A 20,943-nucleotide genomic window follows, 5' to 3' on the forward strand; every position below is an offset into this window, starting at 1 on the left:
TACTGAAATGAGGGTTCAGATACCTGTCCATCACACGTCTCCTCTCCTTCAGTATTCACATCAGTAGTAGTGCACAGGTCTGTAATACTGGAACTGCTGCTGTCCCTGGGAATAAAAAATATGTTGTGAATAAGACAAGTGGCTTATCATATCAAGAAAGTTTTGTATACATCTTCCATCTATGTACTGAGGAAAAGATGACCAATAATGTTTGACAAGATGGGTTATAAGATGTATAAGTTTCTGGATACACCCCCCTGGGATCACTTGAGGCTGCATAGGAAGAGAGGTCAATAAGGCATCATATACACAACTGTATTTGGGGGCTGTGAACCAGCAGCACTTGTTGCAGGTAGCTCATGGCCCCTGCAGAGGTCTATTGTGCTCGGCCACGGTGCATAGGGTCCACTATATATTTAAGTCATGGTGCATGCACACTGGCCCCTCACTTCCTATGGACATGTCCACCTGTGTAATGAAGGCCTTTGGATACTAACGTTTGGATACTAACGTCCAGCTGCAGAGCTAATTTATCTTCATTAGCTCATCTCCAATATGTGCTAAGCGAGCAGCTTGTGTGCAATTCTTACATTATAAATTTTAGCAGCAGGTCTGTGATTTTCTTTGCAGACTTGGTGATGTTGCTGCCTGGTTCGTTGAACGTCCTGGCGTTGTGTTCAATGTATCGGACTTCCCAAATCAGCGCGGAGACCCTTCTAAGATTTAAAAAAAAAAAAAAAAAGATAATGAGAAGAAATGCAGGAACATTCTGAAAAATGTTGAGGATCGATTATAAGGATGTAATGCTGGAAAAAGATGCAGCTTCTTACCGGTAGAAGCGGTTCACAAGCCTCATCCGTATGGTGCTGAGATCTGTGGGGTAAGCGATCATCATGCAGTAGGAGGGGTAGACACTTAAGTCTACTGGAGCAGCAAATGGACCTGCAATGTCTGGCATGAAAATCAAGTGCCACATGTAAGAACACAGGAAATATGTTATTAGAGGGGATTCCTGAGATAAAAATATGAAAATCCTATACATAGAATAGGTGATCAATATTAGGTAGGGATAGGTCAGCACAACATCAGCTTCATTCTGTGTAGCCGTCAGACCAGGATATTGCAGATATTTAGATTTCACTTAATACAATGGTTCATATACAAGGGCTTTATTAACTTTTAAGGAGTTGTACCAATTATTAAAGGGGTTATCCAGGTTTTAAAAATTTCTTCTGGCCGGGCTGGGGAGGGCTAGTTAAACATAATAAACTTGTACTTACCTTCTCCGGTGCTGCTGATGTCCCGCGCCGCGGTCCCTTCGATCCGTGCCCCTGTTTGTTTACAGGGGCACAGAAGCCGCGCACAGGGAGCTTCCGGTCCGCGTTGTGTACGGCTCCTCCCATCCGTCCCCATCTCTCAGCGTTGTAAGCGCTGGGAGTTTGTGTCTGATGGGAGCTTCCGGCCTGCAGGAAGCTCCCTGTGCACCCTTGTAATGAAACCGGCGCACAGAGAAGACCGGCCGTGGAGCGGGACATCGGCGGCGCCGGACGAGGTGAGTACATGTTTATTATTGTTAAATAGCCCTGCCCTCAGTAATTCTTAAAATCTGGATAACCCCTTTTAAGTTATCTGCTAATCAGTGAGGATTCAAGTGATGGGATCTCAAAATGGGACACCCAAGTATCCGGAGAACATGTGGGATTGTTGGTAATTGCTGTTCCATAGGTTTGGCAGCAGGTTTCTGCGCTCTCCAACATTAAATACACATAAGCACTTCTTCAAGTAAAGTGTGCATGTGTATAGAGGCTCAGACAAAGGAATGTTTCTGATTTATACAATCATCCTTGGCTATTCTTACCAGTAATCATTCAGGGGCAGAGGATTACAATCCTACAACTAATATGCATTGTTCCTAACGCAACCCCCTTCTCCCCCGGATGCTTCCAGCCAGCATCTTACCAATATTAAGTAGCTGGTCGATGCCACAGATAATCCGCTCACATTCAGTGTCTTGGTTTCCCTTTCCCCATTCTCCTTGCTGGGGGTAATACAGCAGGGTATCCCGCTCTTCTTCAGTTATGGAGATGCTAGTTCCTGGTTCTTCAGGTGGTAGGACTATAGGAAAGGAGGGGGGGGGGGGGGGAAATATCTTAATATTCAGGATCTTAATATATAATATTTGTGATAAGATTCCTGTAATACACGTCCTAATACAAGTTAAAAAAAAACAATGTCCGGAGGGTACAAACCATCATCAGGAATGACATCCATGTCCCAGGGGCTCAGTTTTTCAATCTCTCCATTATCCCACCTGTGAACAGAGGTGTGAAGTGTATTACCGGTAAGATCTATACACTGCTGTGCTCGAGCAGAAGACACTGGAGTCACTGCACTTACTTCACAGTGTAGCACTGGAATAGACTGTCCGGATAATCCGCTTGATACGGTTCCTGCCCAACAACTGTCCCGAACCACCAGGCATCGTCTATTATAGAACGGAACCGATCACCTGATAAAGGGAATAAAGGACGGCATTAGAGCTGCATTTCTTACACTAGTCACAGGCAGTACACAGGTTTTTGCCATGTAGTGTCCCAGTACAGTTTAAAGGGCAAACACCTGTTCATAGAAATTAACATGAAGTTTCAACTTTCCATGCTACGTACCCGCCTCCCAATCTGTGCGCCGGGCATAATCATAGAACTGTCTCAAGACAAGGAAGTCTATCACGTCCGGCATGTCATGATATCTGGAGACAAAAACAAAAAGGTCAGGAAATGCAGCCAAAAATTCTCATTCACTATACAAAGCTTTTATTATGTAAACTTACCCTTACTGCAATAGACTATAAGTGGAGCATCTAATCTTTTAGAGTGACTTTCCCACTCAATGTACAGCAAAACCCTGACTCTCCTCTAACAATGAAAATCAGATGTGCCAAATTTTAACACCTGATTGTTGTGCTGACGGTACTTACTCCCCGTTTCCCAGCGCAGGATCCACAAATCACAAAAATATCTTGAAAGACCATTTTATCTCCCTGTGTAGCACTAAAATCTGAACTGCATCCTCTTATATTTTTAGCATCTGCCGGTTTTTCCCCCCAAGCAGGACCACCATAAGTTTACAAGATGCAAAGCAAGACTTGTTTTGCCTGGGGGATAAAAAAAAAATGTAATCTACCACCAAAATCCATTATGATAAACTAGGGACACTTGCTCATAGATCCAGGCACACTTACTGTGGTAATCTTCTTATATTAGGTTATCCATGGGCTCCTACCTTCCAAAATACACTTTCAAAATTATGCTAATGAGGACGGTGGGGCTGTAGCTTTACTGGTTATTAGAGGTGTGGGGGAGCAGGGAGAATGGGACAGAGGTCTAGCAGCTGTATTTTCCTGCACAGACGGAAGTGCTCCTGTACAGTGTAACAGTCTGTGAAGCTGCAGCACGAAGGCGCCCTGGTAAAGCCCACACAATCCTTCTGGCTCATTAGCATAATTTTAAACGTTGATTTTTGAAGGTAAGGATGACATGGATAACAAATATAAATTACCACAGTGCCTGGATCTATGAGCAAGTGTCCTTGGTCTACCATGATGGTTTCCTTAACCCTCACCCCTACAGAGTCTCCTATTGGAAAACTTGATATAGATATTATACTATCAATAAGTCCTAGTACTAAAGTTCGATGTCTCGCCCCTCTGCATACAAGGTGATACAGTGTGTATTTGCAGACAAGAGCGTTATAAAACCTACAAGTAATATTGTAACACATGAAAATAAATAAGAACATACTTGAGAGAGAAGGATTGTTCCGTGATCTTTCCACTAACATGGTCTATCAAGGCAAGTTTAAGACAGCACAAAGTGGGAGGTCCAATTTCATATCGGATCCCTACAATTTTCACCAATTCCTGGTCCTATTTAAAAACATAACACGTTAATCTCTCCAAGACGTGGATGGTGGGAAATACTCTTATCACAAAGCCTGGATCTACTCTACGACTGCCCATTCCTCCCCCCAACTAAGACATCAAGAGTCCAGGCATTACCCTGAGAACACATTTCCTCCAGGGCTCCTTCAAGGAATTACCAATACTGAGATTACTTCTTTGGACAGCATTAATGTACGCTTCATGGCCTTGTCGAAAGTAGATGACCTATAAATTCAGAAATAGCAGGATTAATGGAAATAAATTAAATAGTCCAATACAACTAAGACTCCGGAATTAGTTATTGATGTAGAGGCCATATAATGCTTCCTCCAGACTCAATCACAGAGTCTGCCAGCATGGCCACCAACAGGCAGTGAAAGATCACACATGCTAAATTTCAATGTCTGATTGTTGTGCTAAAGTGAGACATGTCTTAGTCCCTCATTGACAGGACATGCATGCTCAGCCAAAGCGATAGTGTATGTGTATGGGAAGTTGAGAGGAATGACACCTCCGATCCTGACTTGACAAAGGACCTTGCACTGATCTAGAGCTACATCAAACTGTTCCCAGTGCCACGCAATAATGAAACACCCAAATATTTTCCAAAATCATAGGTGTGCCATCAATCAGACGAATATTCACCACAATATACATTTCCTATTGATAAATTTACAGGATAGAGGCTAACCGGCTGACCAGGGGAGCTCCGCCCTCCCACTCCTCCATTCATGGTCTAAGCAACTCCTGGAGTACAGCACTCCCTATTCCAGGCAGTCCTAAGGCCAGCGGCACACGTGGCATTTTGAACCCAGTTTTGGGCCGTTTTAAGCAGTCCGTTAAAAACCGCATGCTTTTAAAAACGCATCCCGTTTTTTTTCTGGTTTTCCCAATTATCATAATTCTAATTAGGGAAAGATGTCCAAAAACATAAAAAACTGATGCGTATTCAAAAACGCATGCATTTTTTAAAAAGCATGTGTTTAACGGACTGCTTAAAAACGACCCAAAAACCGGGTTCAACCATGTGCGACCACCCTAAAGCGAGCGAGTAGAGTAGCAGAGCACTTAATCCACCTGTCACTATATTCAGATGAAAGAACCTCCCCAGTGCCTTCATTGTTGGGGTCCAACCAGACACCCAAAGACCAGAGTTATCCCTAACCAACAGATTATAACTATTACGTTAAGGTGGTGTCACCAAAGTTTCAAACTAAACTCACTTCATCTCCCATCTGAGGGACAAAGGGCGACCTCCGAGGAGTCGTGTCCGTGACCCAGTTAGAAGGACGCCAGTCATTTGAGATTTCTCTGTTTAGAGGGACTCTCTCTGGTAAGCTTGTGGTCTACAATAGAATAAGCAGAATATTGCATGATAATAATCAAATAACGTATATCTCAAAGGGTCTCCTTCCCCCTCGTCCCAGCATACCTCACTTTCCTTAGTAGTCTTCTTAGGCCTCTCCTTTTTAGGGGTAGTCTTCTCTTCCGGGAATTTTTCTCCTGCTGAGCTCTCATCCTCGGAGCTGCTGACCAACTTTTTAACTCTCCTTCGCTTGGAGTTACGGCTTGGTGGCTGCAGGTTGATTCCTGCATCCGTTGTCCAATCCGAGTATTCACTGGATACCTCACTGTATGTGTACGGGGAGGGAAACAAGGACACAGTTATAATACATATAACTTGCTGTAAGATCTAATAACACCTTAACTATTTGTAACTATTTGTATCAAAAGTCGTGAACTTTATCAATCAAGGTACAGCAGGTTTCCAAAGAAATACATGACATATAAAGCAATGTTGTGAGGAGCAGTGCATAGAAATAGTTAGTTTTGTTCTTATAATAAGAATAGGTGATAACTGATCAGTGTGTTCAAAACAGCAGCTGGTCAGATCTTCCATCTGATCCAGGGGACTGCAGGGTATTATACAGAATACCTCAATGTGTTGCCCACTGGGAAACATTGTCTCATGAAAAAAGTACAGCTGCTGGAGACATTATGAGACCTCGAGTGTTTGTTCATGAAAACCAAGTAACTAGTAATTGTGACATACCTTGGGTTTGGGCTCCTCCAGTCATCCTCCTCTTCAGAAGGAGACTCCACTGAATTTTCCGTTTGATTTTCAATCTTAAAAATGCAAAAAAAAAAAAAATTATACAGATAATCTGAATATTAAAGGCACTGTCCAAAACGAACAGTCCTGAGGATGGAGGTCACATACCACTTAGCCAGAGTAATTACGGATGCAGATTCTTAGACCTGTTACTTGCCTCATTCTCCTCATCGTCAGCAGACGATCGGGTTTCTTCGCCTTCCTCGCAGGAGATCTCAAGAAATTTATTGACTTCGCGGCGGAACTGTCTTATACGAGACATCTCCTTGCGCAGACGCTGGTTACCAGCCCAAATGTTGTCCTAAAAAGGGAAGAATAATTAAAATAATGTAATACAATGGAGACCCCAACCCCAAACACTTTAGAGCCAGCCTCCTAGCAGCTAGGCCTGTACCTGCCTATGTACTGTGTCCTCCATTGAAATGGACAAAAGAGAAATTTAGGGATCTTTTTTTGCCACCACTAGGGGTCGGCTGCAGACTAATACAAACCGAAGTCATTAATATCGGCTAGGGCTTTTGACAATGGATCAAACTCAAGTCGAGCTGTGGGACTACGTCAAAGCTGAAAATGCCCCTGTCAAATGTCTAGTAGGTGTGAAGGAAATAAAAAAATCTTACGTCTTCAGAATAATCACCGCGAGGTCTTTGGTTCAGAAAAAACAACTTTTCGTGTTCTCTTACTGCAATTCTAACATCTTCCTGCTTTCTATAGGAGAAGAGGGAACATGGAATCAGCAGGATGGTTTTTTTTTTTTTTTAACTTCTTAACCCCTTAACGACTTGGCCCTTTTTAGTTTTTTTCATTCCTCACCTTCAAAAATCTATTACTTTTTTATTTTTATGCTTAAAGAGCTGTGTGAGGGCTTGTTTTCTGCGTAACAAATTGCACTTCATAGTGATGGTATTTAATATTCCATGCCGTGTACTGGGAAGCAGGAAAATTCCAGATGCGGATTTTACGGCTTTCACTGTGCGCCCCAAATGACATGTCTACTTCATTTTTTGGGTGATGCGATCACGGGGATAACAAAATTGTATAGGTTTTATAATCTTTTCATACATTTACAAAAATTAAAACCTCCTGTACAAAAACTTTTGGGGATTTTGCCGCTTCTGTCACTAATAATTTTTTTATACTTTGGTGTACTGGGCAGTGAGTGGTGCCAATTTTTGCGACCTTTGATGACAGTTTCAATGCTACCATTTTTTGGACTGGATGACTGGAGGCAACACATTGAGGTATTCTGTATAATACCCTGCAGTCCCCTGGATAAGGACTGTGATGGAAGATCTGATCAGCTGCTGTTTGGAACACACTGATCAGTTATCACCTATTCTTACTTTTTATAGAATTTTTTATATTTTTCAAAACGGCAAAAAATTGCCATTTTCAACTTCGGGCACTATTTTCCGTTACGGGGTTAAAGGAAAAAAAAGTGAAAAAAATGGCATTTTTTTGGACGCTGTGATACCTAATGTGTTTAAAATTTTTACTGTTTATATCGGTTCTAGGGAAAGGGGGGTGATTGGAATTAGGTTTTTTATTATAATTTTTTTTTTTTTTAAATGTTTACTTTTACTATTTTTCAAACCCCTAGGGTACTTGGTCCTACCATATACTGCCATACTACAGTACGGCAGTAAATCGATATTCTCCTCATATGGGTTAAAACTAGAAAGACCCGGGTCCTCGGAAGACCCGAGGCTGTCATGGCGACCGATCACCACTCCACGTTGACGTCACGGGGAGCGACGATCTTCACCACGATGGTGGGGCCCATGCGGTCAATCTTTTTGAAGCCGCAGGGTTCGATAGAATAACACCTGGGATCGGTGCCAGCATGTTACCAGTAGGTGTTTGCTGCAAAATGCAGCAAAAACTTACCGGCTATGGAGAGGGCTCAGCCCGTGAGCCCTCTCCATGCACCCGCACCCATGCGGCACTATTAAGGCGCACGTTGTTAAGGGGTTAAAGACAATTCTGCCTTAAAAGGGTCTTTCAAGAAATCACTGGGGCATGAGCTGTTGTAAGTTGTACCCATCACGATCAGAGAACCCCGGCATCAACACTTCTGCTCTGACTGCCGGAGTTATCACTTGTGGGGCCCCATAAACCCTTTAGATGCCACTGTCACATTTGGGCAGGCCACCCATACCATGGAAGGGTGGTAAAGGCAGCCGAGCAGTGAATCCCAGGGCTGCCATGAATGAAGGCCTGATAGGACTTGGCAGTTACAATGGGCATTTCCTAGGGCATTACTCCCCATATAGCAATTAATTTTAGAAACCATCACTACAGCCACTATAAGGGGAATCATAAGACCAAAATAAATTTCTCTACAAAAAAAAAACTATTTCAGTGTAATACAATTAAAAATCCTATACATAATGTGGTACCAATCATGGCATTTAGAATTAAACCCAAAATGTATATTACACAACACGTCACATCAAGGCCAGAATTGCTTTTTTTCCACCCACTTAGGCTACATTCAGGCGGCCGCATGGGAGACGTATATATACGGTTACGTATACACGTCCCCTTTAGGCCGGCAATGGGCGCGCGGCGCCGTATGGACTATTCCGTAGTTGTGAAAAGATATATGGCCGTGCGCCATATATCCCTATGAAGAGGGGTGGGGGTGAGCAGTGCTCACCTCCTCCTCCTCTACCCGGCGCCGAATCCAGCCTTACAGAAAGAGTGAAAATATATATTTACAACATAGGATCCTGACCTGTAAAGGACATTTGGAATTTCTGGTACAACAACTCTCTTCCTCCAGGCAAGTAGATCCCTCTCGGTAGCCATCTGACTGCGAGGTGCATTATTGTGCATCTGTCGGACCCCTTCTACTTGACCGCTGCGTCTCAGGCCAATATTTGGAGGGGAAGCAAGATCTAAGATAAAAAAAAAAAAAATAAAAAAAAAAAATAATATATCGACTTTGAAAATTATGCTCGTTACCAGAGCCCTTCTAAGCTTCACAGAGTCTCACCCTCTACTTCATCACCACTTTTACTCTCCCTCTGCCTGATGTAAAACTCTGTGCTGCCGTGATATTACAACAGTGGGGGGAGGGGGAAAAGTGCACCTACACATCGTAACATGTTAGGCTACACCATGGAGGGACTCTAGTAACGCCTCTAGTACCCTTCTGAGAGCATAATTATAGAAGTAGGAGGAAAGGGGTCATGGATCTATAAGAAAGTGTCTCCGGTTTATCACGATGAATATTGATGGTAGATATCCTTTAAGAGGGACTGACTAAAATGTACTCTTTTGGAAGAATAAGGGGTCACCCTAAAACTTCCCATACCTCTTCTGGCTGCATTGGCGGCCTGAGCACTGGAGCCAGGTTCTTGCTCAGGATTTGGCCGCTGCTGATCCTGCCGCGGGCCGGGCTCTTGGTTCTGTTGATCAGAGTTTGTCTGTTGGCTGACCACTTGCTCCACTATTTCACCATCAACTTTGGAGATAAAAAAAAAAAAAAATCACAGTAAATCAGATGATAAGCCGAAACTTTAAACTTTCCTTAATGTAGATCTGAACGTTAAAGTGGACAAACTTGACTACGTGTAGGAAGCAGTAAGTTGAACATGCAACCTATGATTCCATTCACTGTCTATGGGAGTGGTAGGAGAGAGCCAAGCGCTGTGCTTGGCAATCTTTGAAAATTCCATACAATTAAATGGAGCAGCAAGAAACCTGCTCCTCCTGGCACTCAACCGATTAGCGAGAACAAGACTCAATCCTATCCCCCCCCCCACTATCAAAATACAATGCACCCCGATTTTTTAGCATACACAGCCCCCAAAAAGTTATTATTAAGAGACACAAAATCATTGGGATAGGGATTGAGCATGTAGTGCTACAGTGTATGTAGCACTATCCCACCAAGTTACCTTAGACATTGCTCCCCCCCAAATTATAACATTCAGTATCCGGCCCCATTAATTAAAATGTACAGCGTCTTTCAAATTATAATATTGTGTCTGTCATGAATTTTTATGATAGCAATTTACATATAAACTTCACCAGAACAAAGCTCAGTATGTAAATACAGCACCAGTATGGAGTTCAATACACAAGTACAGTACTAGAACCAAGCTTCATACGGAAACGCAGCACCAGGACCATGTCCCAGTCCATATATACAATTTCCCAAATTATTTCACATCTGTACAAAAACACCATAATGAATACATGCATTTCCATCTTTTAATTAATTAATATGCATCCTAGATACTGTATCCCCTGTATTAGCTGCATACTGTGCCCACTTTAGTAAATACCATCCTCCCTTTATTAGATGTATATACTGTGACCCATATTTTATATAAATATAATACATACATATTTCTGTATACACATCATTGATCACACTTACCACTAAGGCATCGGCATCATCCCTGCAGGAAGGGATCGCTGCACTGGTAACCACACGGAGAAAACTATTCCAAATGTCAGCTTAAAAATGATAAGTGTACAGCTAGCCAGCACCCTACAGCCACCTCCCCCACAGTATATAGCTATCCAGCAAAACAGCCACCTCCCCCCACAGTATATAGGTAGCCAGCAAAACAGCCACCTCCCCCCACAGTATATAGCTATCCAGCAAAACAGCCACCTCCCCCCACAGTATATAGGTAGCCAGCAAAACAGCCACCTCCCCCCACAGTATATAGGTAGCCAGCAAAACAGCCACCTCCCCCCACAGTATATAGCTAGCCAGCAAAACAGCCACCTCTCCCCAGTATAAAGCTAGCCAGCACACTACAGCCATCTCCCCCCCCACAGTATATAGCTATCCAGCAAAACAGCAACCCCCCCCCACAGTATATAGCTAGCCAGCACACTATAGCCATCTCCCCCCACAGTATATAGCTAGCCAGCACACTACAGCCACCTCCCCCACAGTATATAGCTATCCAGCAAAACAGCCACCTCTCCCCACAGCATATAGCTATCCAGCAAAACAGCCACCTCCCCCCACAGTATATAGGTAGCCAGCAAAACAGCCACCTCCCCCCACAGTATATAGCTAGCCAGCAAAACAGCCACCTCTCCCCAGTATAAAGCTAGCCAGCACACTACAGCCATCTCCCCCCCCACAGTATATAGCTATCCAGCAAAACAGCAACCCCCCCCCACAGTATATAGCTAGCCAGCACACTATAGCCATCTCCCCCCACAGTATATAGCTAGCCAGCACACTACAGCCACCACCTCCCACAGTATATAGCTAGCCAGCCCACTACAGCCACATCACCCCACAGTATATAGCTAGCCAGCACACTACAGCCATCTCCCCCCACAGTATATAGCTAGCCAGCACACTACAGCCATCTCCCCCCATAGTATATAGCTAGCCAGCACACTACAGCCATCTCCCCCCATAGTATATAGCTAGCCAGCACACTACAGCCACCTCTCCCCAGTGTATAGGTTGTCAGAACACTGCCTATTCGTGTACAGCCTGCCAGTCCATACCCTCCAGTATAAAGCCAGCACCCTGCCCGTCAGTCAGCCTCAATGTATTGTATGAGGGATCAAGGTATCCCCAGTGTAAGTCCCTTAGTAAAAGACTGAATAATAAAAAATGTGTGTTTAAAAAAAATAATAATAATAAATTCACCAAATTCCCTATAATCTACTTGGAAAAAAGCAGCACAATTTGAAATGGTGAGTGCTATCCCAACACTCGAACTCAAACTTTGGAAAAAGTGAAAATGTGAAAGTTTATTCACCCATATTGCTATATGCCATTTTTTTTTTTTAATTACTGATACTTGCGGGGGAAAAAAATTAAAAACAGCCTCCCTCACAAAATTATATTTTTTTTATTTTTAAACTTTTTTTTTTCACTATTTTTTAGACCATCTAGGGTACATTAACCCTAGATAGTCAGATCGCTCCTACCATATACTGCAATACTTCTGTATTGCAATATATGGCATTTTTGCACCACATTCATTACAATGAGCCACTGGCTCATTGTAACGAATCTGCAGATGCCATGTAGCCTCGTGTCAAAAGAAGACCCGAGGCTACCATGGCAACCATTCGCCGCCCCCCGATGACGTTTGGGTGGCGCGCCGCCGTTTTTTAACCGCCGCTGGCGACTTTGCCGGCGGCAATCACATGGTTAATAGCCGCAATCGGTGCAAGCACCGACCGCGGTTATTAGCGGTGGGGGTTTTATGCAAAATGCAACAACCCCCACCTTTGTATGAAGAGGACTCAGCCCGTGAGCCCTCTTCATACATCCCTTATACCTCTGCGCCGTAGAGCTACGGCGCAGAGCGTTAAGGGGTTAAAGGGTATTCTCGTCTGGGCAGTCACATTCAGTTTCATTAATCTAACATTTATAAACATTTCTTCAATTGGATGTTCTTAAAAAAAAATTTTCCCGTTTGAAGATAATTTCTCAAACATATAGTCATATAGTCCCTTAGAAACAAGACTGTGTCCTTTGATACGACCACCTCTGCTGGAGGGATTACACAAAGATTACAAAAGGTTTTTGTATATGAAATGTCTGGGAGTTACTGTTTCTCCCACAGCCGTCCTGTGGTAATGATCGCTGAAGCCAAGCAGTCAGGCAGGACTCAATACAGCATGTCTAGCCACTGCTGCCAAAATATGAGGTGGTCATATCCGAGGAAGATATCTCGTTTCTAAGGGACAACATTTAAGAGTAATTATTTCACACAGGAACATTTTTTTTTTATTAACATCCAATTGAAGAAATGTTTACACATAGCAAATTAATTTAATTAAGTGTCAATGCCCAGATGGGAATACCCCTTTAAGGTGTTAAAGGGGTTTTCCCCTTATCAATATTGATGGCCTCTCCTCAGAGCCGGTAGATAAGGGAAGCACAACCATCCTGCCTAGAGTCACCATTCCCTGCAGCTGTTTGGGGGCCGAGTGTTTGTCTCCCACCAACTACAGGCCTTCAATAGCAATTTCTGGAAACACCATCATCAACTTAAATAAAGACATATTAAATGGTCAAAGTTCTTACCAGTTTCCATATATCCCAACTGAGGTACCAAATGCTCATCTGCACAGTTCTCTCTCCCAGGTACCAGCCGCTGATAGGTAGGGGGATGAGGGTTGCCATCAACATCTACCAAAAACGGTGGTGGCATCAGGTGTGGGGCCTGCTGGGTTTGTTCATCAAGGACAAAATGGTTTGCATCCACAATGAGGGGTCTGTAGTCCGTGTGGAAAAACATCTGATCTGGAATCTGAAACAATAGCAGCTAGAAGTTAAAAAGGTTATCTTATTTACGGACAGCTGGGATCCACAACCAACGTCTCGTCCTCAGTCTCCCAGCCAGTGCAAAATTTTATGTGACCTGTGCACTCCTCGCCATGGAGGTGATGAAGACAGCCAAGAAAAAACATTTCATACCTTACCTGAGGTGGCCAGCAGTTTAATCAGGCTAAATCTGGTGTCTGGTTTCCTTTAAGATTTTAAGCGATCAGCAAGTATTCATAAACACTTACTCTTTCATAGGATTTGCTGTTGCCGAAGCCAAAAATCAGCAGATATCCGTGGGAGTCTGTCCCCGCTATGCGCTGCCCATCAGCTGATAGCTTGCAGTCCAATATGGCGCCATGGCCTTGTCCTTCGATCTTGTTAGACAAAATAAGTAGAGAGCATTGACTTTCCAAACCCAAAGAGGACATCATAACCAGCAACACTGATCAATAAGAAATAGACTAAAGGGCACCCAAGAAAGGTGAAGTGTGCAGAAAACACGAGCAAGAGAAAAATCTTCTGAACCTGCACAGATTTGTATTAAAAGATCACAATAGATGAATCCATGATCACAGACCAAATGCCATTTTTTTTGCAGAAGCTCCCCCTGGTGGCCAGCATTTTTAATATTTTGTTAAATGTGAAAGAGCAATTTAAAAGATCCCCAAAAAATGTAATTAATTTTGTCCAGAAAGGGTCAATGGCAGATGCCACCCAGGAGAATAATTTATCTGTGCCTATATGGTATAGTAGAAATTCCAAACTTTGTTAAGACTAACCTCTTTTTTTATTTTATATGTACCCCGTGATCAGTACTGTGCTGCAGAATATGATGGCGCTATATAAAGATTCACCATTATTACTGCAAATTTCAAGCAATAAGAGACAAAGCACAAGCTGTTGAGATGGAAAGTTAATCCATTAATATATTGATGAGCCACTTACCAAGTTGAAGCAGTGCATGACTTTAGTTCCACTTATAATATCCCACAAGAAGATATTCCCATCGTGTCCTGCAGACAGCATTATCCTAGAGTCTGAGGGGTGAGGCTCCAACACATAGATGTCATTATCATGACCCTGGGACACAAATTATAGTGATCGTGATCATTAAGCAACACTTAAAGGGGTTGCTCAGATTGTCAGGGAATGGACCACTGGGAGCGGGGAGAGTGAGTCTTCCCACAAATGAAGCAGTGATGCACGACTGTAGCTCCATAAATTGCTATGGGGTTTTGCAAGGTCACGGTTCAGCAGCCTCAGGGAAGAGAACAGGGCATCCGACACACATGTACCAGTGCTTTATTCGCAGGGGGCTTGTAGTCCCCTATTCACCAGATCTCTGGAGGTCCTAGCCATAAAACCCCTAGCATTCTGTAACTTACACATATACGGTAGAAAGGATAAGTTACTTTGATCCTTTTCTGATGCAGTTTTTAAGCTAAGGCCCTCAGTCCCACAGAACAACCTTCTACTTACCGTCAGGACATGCAGCAGTTTCCCAGTATGTGAGTCCCATACTTTCAGCAGGTGGGTGCTGGTTGCTGTCACCACATAGTTATCGGTTACGTCCCATGCAATCATCAGGACCTTGGCCTTTTGATAGGATATACTGTCGTCATCCTCATCATCAGGTATTCTAAGGGAAGGGGAAAAAAACCCCCACAAATTATAAAACATTCATACCTCGGGCCCGGACGTGGGAGGGAGGGTATAGATCAGTGGCGGCGAACCTATGGCACGAGTGCCAGAGGTGGCACTCAGACCCCTTTCTGTGGGCACTCAGGCCATCACCAGAGATGACTCCAGGTGTTTTCCTGCAGTCCCAGACAGCCCAGGACTTGCTGTGCACAGAGCCATTTTAAAGTGACAGCTCTACCTGGGACTACTGGAGGAGTGGGAAGGTGTGGACAGATCTGGATTATCATTGTAGCCCTGACAATTCTTCCTATTTATGGGACCCTGGAGGGAAGCTACAATGATCATCCAAATTTCTCCTATTTTCTGCTTTATTGGTGTCCTCAGGGGCTGGTATCAATGAAAGCCGTGACAGAACACAAAGTATAAATCACAAATTAAATTTCTGTGTTGGCACTTTGAAATAAATAAGTGGGTCTTGGGCACTCCGTCTCTAAAAGGTTCCCCATCGCTGGTCTAGATAATTGTGATGGCCCCATTCAATTTGTAAGGTCTCTGCGCTCGGCTAGGATGACACAACTGCACCAATTATGAGGCAAGGCTTCTTTCAGACGACTGTATGTGGCTGCCGTACGCTTGCTGCACGGCACAATATGGTGAGCACGTTTTGTCACCTCATCATGCAGCCGCAGACAGAAAAAAAAACTAACAGAACATGCTCCATCTTTCTCCGTCATAGCAGCTCTCCTCTCCAGCTGAACATATGCTACCCCCCCGGTCCCAACGTAGAATTCTGATACGAGATTGGGGGGGGGGGGGGGGCATCTTGTCTCATATCGGAATTCTAGATAAAAGCCAGGAAACCACAGAAAGTTTCCCAGTATAAATATGGTTTTGTACCCGTTATCCAGATCCAAGTCCATGTCCAGTGTAATACTTTTCCACTCCCGCTCTTCTAAACTCCATATTCGCGCTGTTCCATCTTTGCTTCCGCTGACAAACCTGTAATAAAAATGACATACAGTTTGCAAAATGTATGTTCATGAGCAGGCACTTTTGTGTTTCTTATAGAGTGCTCCGCACATGTATTATGTTTTTAATTGTTTTGGTTGTGGATCTCCCTAGAGTAAGGGTGCGGTCAATGGTGTTTTCAATGTTTTTTTTTTTTTTACATGTGACAGAAAGATGCGCTTTTTAAAACACCCCCCCCTCCCCCCGAGTTTTACATGTTACCATGAATTTGGATGGTTTTAAAGTGTTTTTCTTCATTTCTGGAAGAGTAAGCAGCTGTGAATATGTTAACACAGCTACTTACACTTCAAGCACTGAAAAACACAAAAAACAAAAAAAAACACTTAAACCAGCCAAACATATGTTAACATGTGGAAAAAAAGCATGCATTTTAACCCTTTCACGACCTGTGACGTGCCATTACGTCACGGGTCGGCTGCAGGTGCTTGGAGAGAGCTCACGGGCTGAGCCCTCTCCATACTCGGCAAATCTTTGCTGCATATCGCAGCAAAGACTTACCGGTAACACCCGCACATCGCTGCCAGCAAAGCAGTCGTCGGCTTCAAAAAGATGTCGGCGCATGGGTATCTTTTTGGAGATAGTTGCTCCCAGTGACGTCACCGGAAAGTCGAAAAAGATACCACACACAGCTCTGTACACCGAAGTATGAAAAAAGTTATTAGCGCCAGAAGATGGCAAAAAAAATAAAAAATTTCTACAGGAGTTTTTCATTTTTGTAAATTTATGAGAACCTAAAACCTATACAAATTTGGTATCCACATGATCACAACGACCCAAAGAATAAAGTAGACCTATCATTTGTGGCGCACAGTGAAAGCCGTAAATTCCAAGCCCACAAGAAAATGCTGCGAATGCATTTTTTCACCAATTTCACAGCATTTTTTATTTTTTCCCGCTTCTCAGTACACGACATGGAATAATAAATACCATCACTATGAAGTGCAATTTGTTACGCAGAAAACAAGCCCGCACACAGCTCTTTATGTGTAAAAAAAAAAAAAAAAAAGTTATTGATTTTTGATTGTGGGGAGTGAAAAATAAAAATAAAAATAAAATGAAAAAAGAGGTCCTTAAAGGGTTAAAACATACTCTACGCCATGTGATGCCACACATGCCGTTTTTGGTCAGTTTTTCCCAATTATCTTAATACATGAACAGGTTGTAAGCGGCCAAACGCATGGTAAACGGCCTAAACCGGACTGAAAACGGATGATTAAAAATGGACCAAAATTGCCATGTGTGGAATCACCCCAAAACGTACTTTAAAACGCATCACAAAAGCAACGCGTGACCGCACCCTCATCCAGCCTCCTAAAACACAACATTATTAGTTGTACTCAGCAAACAAATATGCCACAACAGCTGCAGGTTATACAGCAATATCACAAGATGTGCAGCATATATACAGAAGAGATCATCAGACTTTGTTTTTATTCATTGACACCAAAGGGTTATAGGTTGCCCGGTACAAGTAATATGTAGGGGAACCATATATAGAAACTCCTTGTGCGGGGGGATTTACCAATGCATCATTATTTCCTAGCAACAGGTTAAAGGATGTGTGTCCAATTGCTGATGGGACTCCCAGAGATTCTGAGAACAGAAGCCTGTAAGTGCCCTAGATCTATTCCTTTCACTTTTATGACACATCCGGAGCACTGAATGTAGAAGTGTATGGAGAATATGGAAGATTATGGGGGTCATTTACTAAGGGCCCGATTCGCGTTTTCCCGACGTGTTACCCGAATATTTCCGATTTGCGCCGCTTGTACACGAATTGCCCCGGGTTTTTGGCGCACGCGATCGGATTGTGGCGCATCGGGGCCGGCATGCGCGCGACAGAAATCGGGGGGGCGTGGCCGAACGAAAACCCGACGTATTCGGAAAAACCGCCGCATTTAAAAACCGAAAATGTGTCGCTTGGGGAGCGCTCACCTTCACCTTCTATGGGATGGTGCATTCCGGGGCGTTAAGATTATTTTCGTCGCTGCAGCGCCACCTGGTGGACGGCGGAGGAACTACCATCTTAAATCCCAGCCGGACCCGAATCCTGTGCAGAGAACGCGCCGCTGGATCGCGAATGGACCGGGTAAGTAAATGTGCCCCTATGTGCCATGTTCACATGGTGCATTGATCAGACCAGCAGCACCATGCCTATAGACTGAGCAGTGTTGCCTGTATTCTGCCCAAACTAGGGGGTAAGTCTCTACTTCCACAGCAGTTTGTAAACAGAATTCCCAGACACTAAATTATTAAAGTAACAAGAAACATTACCACTTACCTTTCACTATTGTACGAAAACAAAATGCTGTCCACAATATCCTGTAATTACAGACAGAATGGTCAGAGTTCTGCTTTATGAGATGACAACACACACACACATCCCATATTGTGGGCAGTGAGGGTCACTTAAAATCTAGAGGAGAGCCACTGCCTAAACCCTAAATTTTATGTGGGAAATAGGATACAGCAAAACACAAACATTTAAATGGCAGTACCCTGCACAGTATTTAGGAGCCAAAAGAAGGTTATGTACATTTACATATTACGTGTAGTTTATAATACATCCAGTGCACAAAAACAAACTTATGTTATCCCATAGGAGAATATGTACGAGCATCGGAGACAAAAAATTGCTGGATAAATGTGCACAACACAATGGGACAACAGGGGGTAAAAAAGCAAGTTTAACACAAGCTGCATCTTTGTATGTACAAAGACACACTTGTATTACACACACAATTTTTGGGTGTTTCGTCAAAGGGGTTGTCCGAGACGAAGAAAAGATAGTGAGGTTCCCCCTCCACCATTTTTTCTTTGTCTCGGACAACTCCTCTAAATAAGCACTTACCATTTAGGTTTTATATACATCAACTATAAAAACTCATTTTTGAACATGCTTACATTATGGTCATCAAGTTCAGATACTTTCTCCGGGTTTTCATTTCCAAAGTAATAGAGCCGGATGGCGTGGTCACTACCACCCACTGCCAGAAACATCCCACCTGTAAAATACAACAGTGAAGAGGTAGAAGAATTAGGGTGTATCAACCCTAGTTTCCTTATAGAAAGTTATTGGATGCCGGGCATTGAACAGAGTATCAGTACACCGAGGCCTAGCTAGGGGAAGGGGTAGGGGGGGGGGGGGGTGAGACACCGAGCTGATCACCACCACTGGGCTTATGGGCATGGAGGATGCTGCTAAACTTTACAGTACAAATTCTCAAACACTATCAAAGATAGCTGCATAACAAAGCAGACAAGTTCCCTGCAGCATCATACATATACAGCAATTATGAAAACACATGTAATCTCTGCTCACCAGCACTACATGCAGAACACAACATCTGAGCGCCAGGTCCAGATTTTTCAATGAATTTCAGGGGACGATCACTGGATGTAAAAAGGAAAAAGAGAAGGACTATGAAGAATAAACAACAAAAGTAACAAGCTTTATACATAAGATTGGTGGTACGTACTTGAATTGCAGAGTATCGACATCCCAATGCCATAAGCAGACCGTCGCGTCTCCTCCTGTAGACACCAGATATCGGGCAGAACCTTTGACCAAAGGGCTGAACTAAAAGACAGGAGAGATATTAGGAACACAAATAGAAACCTAGGAGACTTCTTTCCTCAACACATCATTTGTCCAGACAGATTAAGGGAAGACATCCAATTATAATTGTAAGACTGACAAGTAAAAGGGAACCTGTCAGCAGGTGTGACCATGCAAACTGCAGCAAGCATTAGGTATTGTCCCTGGAGAGATGTGTAATCATACCTGTGTGTATGTTCTTAGTAAAACCCGGAATTATATATGGATTTATATATTCCAGGAGTGAAGTTTCTCTAAGTGCACTGTGGTTATGTCCTCACACTGCTTTGCTCTTAGCAGATTGAACGGGCTCAAATGGCGCAGTAAGGAGGCCGAGTAGAACCTGTAGCAAGATTCAGTTTTGATAATACAGCAGAGATGATGTGGGAGAGCACTGCAGTGCTGGGACAGGCCACCAAGCACAGCTACAAGCTGTAATGTACAATCTGTATTTCACAGACCTGCTGCTACTAACAATATACGCAAGGTATGATAAGAAGGCTGCGATGACCCGTTCATTGAGCACGAGTCCGCTGAGGCTAGGGATAGGCACAACAGTCACATGTCACACCTCTTGCAATCCCACGAGACAAAAAGCACCAGAGATTTACAGCTGGAGCAGGGGCTCACCAGCGATGTATGGGTTATTTTTATTTCCTCAATTTCACAAAAAAAAAACCCTCTTAGGGCTTCCTACCCCCCTTACCAAGTCTTGAAACACTCCTTTAAAAGCCTGAAACAGGCAGTGGTGAAGAAGAACAATGTAAACATACTCATCTCCTTACATAAGGAGAGATCATTTGCATACTGTTTCCCATGGTGCATTGCCTGTAATAACTGTGATAAGAACCAGAAATGAGCTGAATATATAATGCTTACAAGCAATGAGGTAACAGCCCCAGAGTGACCCTGGAGCACGGCTATAGGGGCACAGGTTCGGAGAGACCACACTCGTATGATCTTCACACAGCTTGCAGCAGCGATAAGGGTATTTTCATAGTTTACAGTAAGTTCAGAGATCTCGGCTGAGTGACCTCTTAGCGTGGCTAGCAGCCGTCCATCAAGTGCAGACCAGATCTTCACCAAGCAGTCATCTGAGCCCTGATGTAGTGGGGGAAGGAGAAGAGAAGTTCAGACGCGTTTAATGCTATAACTTTACAGAAAAAGCTTTTCTCACGCGAGCCGGGCAATTTACATATTGCACTGAGGTTACAGGAAGAAGAGAACAGGTGGATGACACAGCTGCGATCAACCGTCACTGTCTGCACAGCGCTCAATGACTTCACACAACCAGTCCAAGAACCAATATCAACTCCTTCCTGCCCTGTGACATACAACTGCTACGCACT

General features: G+C 43.5%; 1 protein-coding gene across 1 annotated transcript in view; it reads right to left on the reverse strand.

Annotated features, from left to right (window-relative positions):
• BRWD1 (bromodomain and WD repeat domain containing 1) overlaps positions 1-20,943 on the reverse strand; it is a 41,802-nt gene that overhangs the window by 6,595 nt on the left and 14,264 nt on the right. The window contains exons 8-33 of the mRNA XM_072138774.1: positions 20,474-20,695; positions 19,476-19,576; positions 19,319-19,389; positions 18,901-19,001; positions 18,278-18,318; positions 15,865-15,966; positions 14,806-14,965; positions 14,272-14,406; positions 13,572-13,700; positions 13,084-13,309; positions 9,373-9,522; positions 8,791-8,953; positions 6,674-6,761; positions 6,211-6,354; positions 5,994-6,067; positions 5,373-5,571; positions 5,164-5,286; positions 4,058-4,165; positions 3,801-3,925; positions 2,667-2,749; positions 2,398-2,509; positions 2,250-2,311; positions 1,960-2,115; positions 831-951; positions 591-716; positions 24-105 (exon numbers count right to left, since the gene is read on the reverse strand). Coding sequence (XP_071994875.1) covers positions 24-105; positions 591-716; positions 831-951; positions 1,960-2,115; positions 2,250-2,311; positions 2,398-2,509; positions 2,667-2,749; positions 3,801-3,925; positions 4,058-4,165; positions 5,164-5,286; positions 5,373-5,571; positions 5,994-6,067; positions 6,211-6,354; positions 6,674-6,761; positions 8,791-8,953; positions 9,373-9,522; positions 13,084-13,309; positions 13,572-13,700; positions 14,272-14,406; positions 14,806-14,965; positions 15,865-15,966; positions 18,278-18,318; positions 18,901-19,001; positions 19,319-19,389; positions 19,476-19,576; positions 20,474-20,695 — 3,204 coding nt within the window. The remainder of the gene's footprint in view (positions 1-23; positions 106-590; positions 717-830; positions 952-1,959; positions 2,116-2,249; positions 2,312-2,397; positions 2,510-2,666; positions 2,750-3,800; positions 3,926-4,057; positions 4,166-5,163; positions 5,287-5,372; positions 5,572-5,993; positions 6,068-6,210; positions 6,355-6,673; positions 6,762-8,790; positions 8,954-9,372; positions 9,523-13,083; positions 13,310-13,571; positions 13,701-14,271; positions 14,407-14,805; positions 14,966-15,864; positions 15,967-18,277; positions 18,319-18,900; positions 19,002-19,318; positions 19,390-19,475; positions 19,577-20,473; positions 20,696-20,943) is intronic.

This window comes from Engystomops pustulosus, chromosome 2, assembly GCF_040894005.1.
Source record: "Engystomops pustulosus chromosome 2, aEngPut4.maternal, whole genome shotgun sequence".
In the NCBI taxonomy this organism is placed as follows: domain Eukaryota; kingdom Metazoa; phylum Chordata; class Amphibia; order Anura; family Leptodactylidae; genus Engystomops; species Engystomops pustulosus.